General features: G+C 46.1%; 1 protein-coding gene across 1 annotated transcript; it reads right to left on the bottom strand.

The window, feature by feature from the left end:
- Positions 1-201: 201 nt before the first annotated feature.
- Positions 202-3,030, bottom strand: LOC122438801 (insulin-induced gene 1 protein). Its single transcript, XM_043463965.1, has one exon. It carries the CDS (start codon positions 2,921-2,923, stop codon positions 2,093-2,095), a length of 831 nt encoding a protein of 276 aa, XP_043319900.1. The 5' UTR covers positions 2,924-3,030; the 3' UTR covers positions 202-2,092.
- Between the last annotated feature and the right edge of the window lie 3,211 nt (positions 3,031-6,241).

Raw genomic sequence — 6,241 nt, 5'->3', positions numbered from 1 at the left:
CACTGCCCAGCACCAGTGGGCAGGGCGGGAGGTTAAACATGTCCATTTCCACCACGAGGAAAAAATATTTTTCCCGAGAGATTGTGTGGCAACTTAGTAAATTTTGGAAAGCTATAAAATATTCTTCCATTCCAAGTGTGACTATCCTACAGAGGGAGCTCCCCCTCCTCTCTCTAAAAGAAAAACCCATAAATCCAATGGTTGGTTTTGAACCTTTAATAAAAGTAAAAAAAATGAATGCAAAAGAACACAATGCTGAAAACTTAGTATGAATGTGAATCTCACTAGATGTTCCAATCTGGTATAGTGCAAATTCTGCTCATACTATTTAACAATTTCACAAACTCAAATGACTTTGGTTCATATACTTGCTAGAAAATATTGGCAACGAAATTCTTCAGATTCACATCTTTTGGCTACACTGCTTCTAACAGACATAAATTTATTTCCAGTTTAAGAGAGAAAAATACTCATTGTGCATGATCAAGTATATTGGAAAGATTCAATGACTGCTTTCATCTAATAACTTCTGGTTTTTTTTTTTTTTTCACAAAAACGCTGACATCCTCATTGAAAAATCTTTTCACATAGTTGATGGTTCTCGTTTTCGGAAAATGTCATAAGGGGGTCACTGCAAAGTTCAGAATGGTCCTATTTTCTTTTAAAGGAAATTCTCTAAAACAAAGTCACTACGGTAACCTAAAATTTACTCCAGGATATTTTCCTTAAAACAAAAGCAAACTGAGACAGGGACCATTGGGTGAGAGGAGCCGGGGACGCGGAGAGTCCACGGCTGCCAGCAGGGGCTCCCACGTCCCCAGCCCCCCGACTGCCGGCTGCCCGAGGAATCTTACCATCAAGCCACATTCACAGGATTCAAAACAACCGAAATGTTTTCAATTGCAAAATATAGAAAGGGTGAATTTGTAAGTAAAAATTACAAGTTTACTAAACCCCCCAAACTGGGAGTATTTCAAAGGACTGGGGCTCAGCGGGAGGGCACGACAACAAAGTAACTTCACAACTGAAAAGAAATTATTGCTGAATTTTGCCTCCATGCAGCACTGAAATGGAGAACCCTCTTTAACATCTCATACGTTTAAAAAATAATAATAATACATATTTAAAGAGAATACAAGGCTCAGATTGGTTTTCCTATACATTGCACTTGAAGTTGAAGACCCAGGACTTGCAGACCGGGTCCAACATGGTCTATGCCATTAAATGAATACATTGTGCTCACCACGTCTTTTGAGTATTTAGAAACACCGAATGTTTAATGCAGTGACGTACGCACTCTTCTTTTCACAAGGCAATCACAGATTGCAAATCCCATAGGGCTGTGGGGAAAAAGTGGTCTCTTCTTCCCGAGCGAGTATCAAAGAAAACTCACGGTTTGGGCCAAGACGGAGACGTGTGGCCAGCAGGTGCCCCCTTCGAGACGATGCGGATTCTGGGCAAACTCTGTGAATACGGGGGTGGAAAGTCCAACCCATCGCAGCGCAGAGCCACGACCTCCCACGCACGCCTCCTCTCTGCACGATTGTCTGCGCGGCGCCCCACACGGCCACCGGGGGCACGCTGTGCCCGCCCGCCCGGCGCGGCCGCCCTGCACTTGCTGCCACCACCGCCTTCTCTTCTTTCACAACACAGCCCTATTTTTAAAATCTTTTGGATCAGTAATATTCCTATTTTACCACACTTCATCTTTGTAAGCACCATCGAGCCATCCCCGGGGCGCTGATACGAAACCAGAGCTGGTAGTTAGGCTTTAGTTTGAGGCTGGGAAATATGGCAACTTGGCATTTAATAACACGGGAGACTGAGTCCTCGGGACCCGGTGCCCGGCCGGCCTGCTCGCGGAGCCCCCGGCGGACGCGGGCCCAGACACTGTCCCGCAAGGTGCCAACACCAGCGGCCTTCCGCCCGCGCTGCTGCTCTGACACAGGTGAAGTGTGTCCCAGGGGTCACTGGAACAGTCAGCCCCATCCGAAAAGATTACTGAGGAAAAGAGATAGTCTTTGTCACTACCCAGTATCACAGATTTTCTTCCCAAAGCTCGCCACTCTTCAGGATCCGTGGGTCTGAAGATTCAATCGCTGTGTGGCTTTTCGGGGACACCCATGGCCAGCTGCCGTCCTATGTTTCCCACGGTCACGCCTCCCGAGAAGAATATGCAGGGGAGCCAGGAGCGGATGTAGAGGAAATCTGGGGACGTGTACTGATAGACCCCATTGTACACCAGCAGCTGCGTGATCAAGGTGGCGAGGAAGGCGATGGTGATGCCCAGCCCCAGGCCGCTTCTTGAACGGTCAAATGTCCACCAGAGGCCCAGAGACAGGGCTGCTAACGTCAAGGAGAGCTGAACGTTATTGGCAAAATCCAGTTTAGCACTAGCGTGGTTGATGCCAACGAAGACGGCCACGCAGCGCATCACGCTGGCCCACTCCCGCTTGAACTTGTGCGGCTCCCCAAGGTGACTGTCGATGCAGGGGTACAGCAGGCCGACCACAGCAGCTGCTGTCCCGCAGCACGGAGGAACCCACCAGGCGGAGGAGAAGATGGTGGCGATGACCTCATCTGGGAACAGGGTGACGTTCCTCTGGACCTGCAGGAGGTTGAGCACCAAGGCCAGGACCACCCCCACCGAGAACAGCACCAGGCTCCTCTGCACCAGGTGGTGATGCCAGCTATTGACGTGGCTGCTGCTGCCCTGGCCCCCCACACCAGTGCTCTGAGGCCCATGAGCAGGGTCGGTGCCCAGGGCACCGTGGGCCGCCAGCAGAGAGGGGCCTGACCCCGAGGAGTTGATCATCTCTCCCGCTTTGGCTACCAGCCCTCTGGCACTGGCCCTCGGGCGGCTTCTGTGCTTCGTGCCCTTAGCACAGGGACCTCTCCAGAGGTGGTCGTCCAGTCTGGGCATGAGCCACCCGTCTGCAGGCTTTCCTGGCCAAGGGGCGCCCGCCCGCGGGCTCGCCGAGGGAGGAGGGACACGGAGAAGGGTACCGGCCCAGACCGCCTGGAGTCGGGCCCGCCCAAACTAATATATCTATCTTTGGTATCTCTACTTGATGTCTCATGGACAGCTTAGAGTTACCATGTTAAACCTGGTGCTCCCTGATCCTGGTCTTCCTAAACTTGGAAAATGATGATAGTACCACCTGAAAAGTTATTTAAGTCAGAAGCTTAAATTCTGACTTAAGTCAGGCAATCTTAATTCCTGATTCTTTCCTAGTGAAGTAGCTCAGTCGTGTCCGACTCTTTGTGACCCCGTGGACTGTAGCCTACCAGGCTCCTCCCTCCATGGGATTCCCCAGGCAAGAATACTGGAATGGGTTGCCATTGCCTTCTCCAGGGGATCTTCCCGACCCAGGGATCGAACCTGGGTCTCCCACACTGCAGGCAGATGCTTTAACCTCTGAGCCATATCCATATCCTACCCTGTATCTAATTTATTTGCAAGTTCTTTGAGTACTGCCTCCAAAAGAAAGCTATCAATCTCTCTCTCTTTTTATTTGCCCCAGGTCTCAGTTGTGGTATACAGGATCTAGTTCCTTGACTGAGGATCAAACCCAGGCTTCCTGCACTGGGAATGTGGACTCAACCATTGGACTGCAAGGAAAGTCCTGGCATCAACAGCTTTTTGGTGATTGCTACCCTCACACCAGAAGTTTCCATGCAGAGAGCACATGATGGGTAAAGGCACAGAGACCTAGGAGGACTGGATTATCTGAGGAAACCCCAAGTGCACCAGGCTGGTAAGTCCACGTAGCTTTAAGGAGATGAAGCTGGAAAGGCGGGCCCTAGGGAAGCAAAAGAGGATGGGATTCGCAGCAAAGGGAGCAGGCAGGTTTGTGTGAGGACCTCAGCAGGGAACTGGAATAAATACTCAGGCCACCTCTTTTTGGAAATACTAGTAAAGAAAACTGGTTGCAAATAGGAAAAGGAGTACGTCAAGGCTGTATATTGTCACCCTACTTATTTAACTTATATGCAGAGTACATCATGAGAAACGCTGGGATGGAGGAAGCACAGGCTGGAATCAAGATTGCCAGGAGAAATATCAATAACCTCAGATATGCAGATGACACCACCCTTATGGCAGAAAGTGAAGAACTAAAGAGCCTCTTGATGAAAGTGAAAGAGGGGAGTGAAAAAGTTGGCTTAAAGCTCAACATTCAGAAAACTAAGATCATGGCATCTGGTCCCATCACTTCATGGCAAATAGATGGGGAAACAGGCGAAACAGTGGCTGACTTTATTTTTCTGGGCTCCAAAATCATTGCAGATGGTGGTTGCAGCCATGAAATTAAAAGACGCTTACTCCTTGGAAGAAAAGTTATGACCAACCTAGATAGCATATTAAAAAGCAGAGACATTACTTTGCCAACAAAGGTCCATCTAGTCAAGGCTATGGTTTTTCCAGTGGTCATGTATGGATGTGAGAGTTGGACTGTAAAGAAAGCTGAGCACAGAAGATTTGATGCTTTTGAATGGTGGTGTTGGAGAAGACTCTTGAGAGTCCCTTGGACTGCAAGGAGATCCAACCAGTCCATCCTAAAGGAGATCAGTCCTGAGTGTTCATTGGAAGGACTGATACTGAAGCTGAAACTCCAATACTTTGGCCACCGGATGCGAAGAGCCGACTCATTGGAAAAGACCCTGATGCTGGGAAAGACTGAGGGTAGGAGGAGAAGGGGACGACAGAGGGTGAGATGGTTAGTTGGCATCACTGACTCAATGGACATGGGTTTGGGTGGACTCCGGGAGTTGGTGATGGACAGGGAGGCCTGGCGTGCTGTGGTTCATGAGGTCGCAGAGTCGGACACGACTGAGTGACTAAACTGAACTGAGTAAAGAAGAAAAAATCATACCTGTACAAGGCGACATAAGCCACAGTATTTTTAATAAGCAAACAGATGTTATCAAACTGTTTCCATTTCATCTGGAAGGATAGTTATTTATAAATGTACAATATCAAAGGAATTACTATTAAAAGCAATTATCAGAAAAGTAAAAATAATACAAGCATAAATATTCCTCCTGAGTCATGAGTGAATGGATTTAATCTCAAAGTCAGAACTGGTTTCGCACTGGCAGGTTTTTATACGTATATCCAGTACGTATACTTGTTTTCTTCTCTATGTTAAAAATTTGAAATATACCAGAAAATTCACCTTTTTAACATGTACCATTCAATGTTTTTAGTATTTTCACAGAGTTGTGAAATGATCACAATGATCTAATTCCTGAACATTTTTATCACTGCCAAAATAAACCCCACATCCATTAGCACTGACTTCCGATTCTCTCTCTTTATACTCCTTGGGAATCTGCTTTCTATCCCTACGGATAGTCCTATTCAAGATAGTTCATATACATGAAATCATACCATATATAGCCCTTCTGTGACTAGCTTCTTTTCACTTAGCATAATGCTTTCAAAGTTCATCCATGTTGTAGCATGAATCAGTACTTCATCCCTTTATATGGCCAAGTAATATTTCATTGTGTGGATATACCACATTTTATCTATCCATTCATCACTTGATGGGCATTTGAGTTGTTTCCACTTTTTGACTATTATGAATAATGTTGCAATGAACATTTGTTTACAATTTTTTTTTTTCTTATTGGAACTATTTTTCACAGTGAGGGTTTTTTCCCCCCAGACCCTGAATTTCTTCCAAATCTATATGGATCAAACTACATGTTTGAGAACATTTCTTCTGAGGTCCATTCTCTGATGAAAAAGATCAGTTCCAACTGGGGGAAGTTACCTGAATCTCTGCCTTTTCAGCTGAACATTACACCTATTGCCTAGAAAAATAAATCAAATACCCAAGAACTCATCTTGGGTCAAAGGAAAAAAGTTATTTATGCTTATAAGAAAAAAGTTATTTATGTTTTTATCTTATTTTTTCATATGATGTGAAATGCCATAAAGTCAGATGAGCTGCATAAAGCATTTTCACTTTTTTTAGGAGAAAGGAGAAATGTGGAAACTTTCTTCATTTTTTTCTTCACTCCCCATGTCCAAAATTGAAGGCAGTTGACACTGTAGGGTCCATCACATCTTCTGAACAAAAAAAACACTTATGACACTTTTCTTCCAGCCCTGGCAGCACGTAAAACCAAGTCTCAAGTGCTACATGTGCTTGTGCTTAGTCGTGTCTAACTCTTTGCGACCCCATGAACTATAGCCTGCCAGGCTCCTCTGTTCATGGGGATTCTCCAGGCA

Source organism: Cervus canadensis, chromosome 3 (genome assembly GCF_019320065.1).
Source record: "Cervus canadensis isolate Bull #8, Minnesota chromosome 3, ASM1932006v1, whole genome shotgun sequence".
In the NCBI taxonomy this organism is placed as follows: Eukaryota; Metazoa; Chordata; class Mammalia; order Artiodactyla; family Cervidae; genus Cervus; species Cervus canadensis.
Note: the sequence above shows the minus strand (reverse complement) of the source record. Positions and strands in the feature narration are given on the sequence as shown.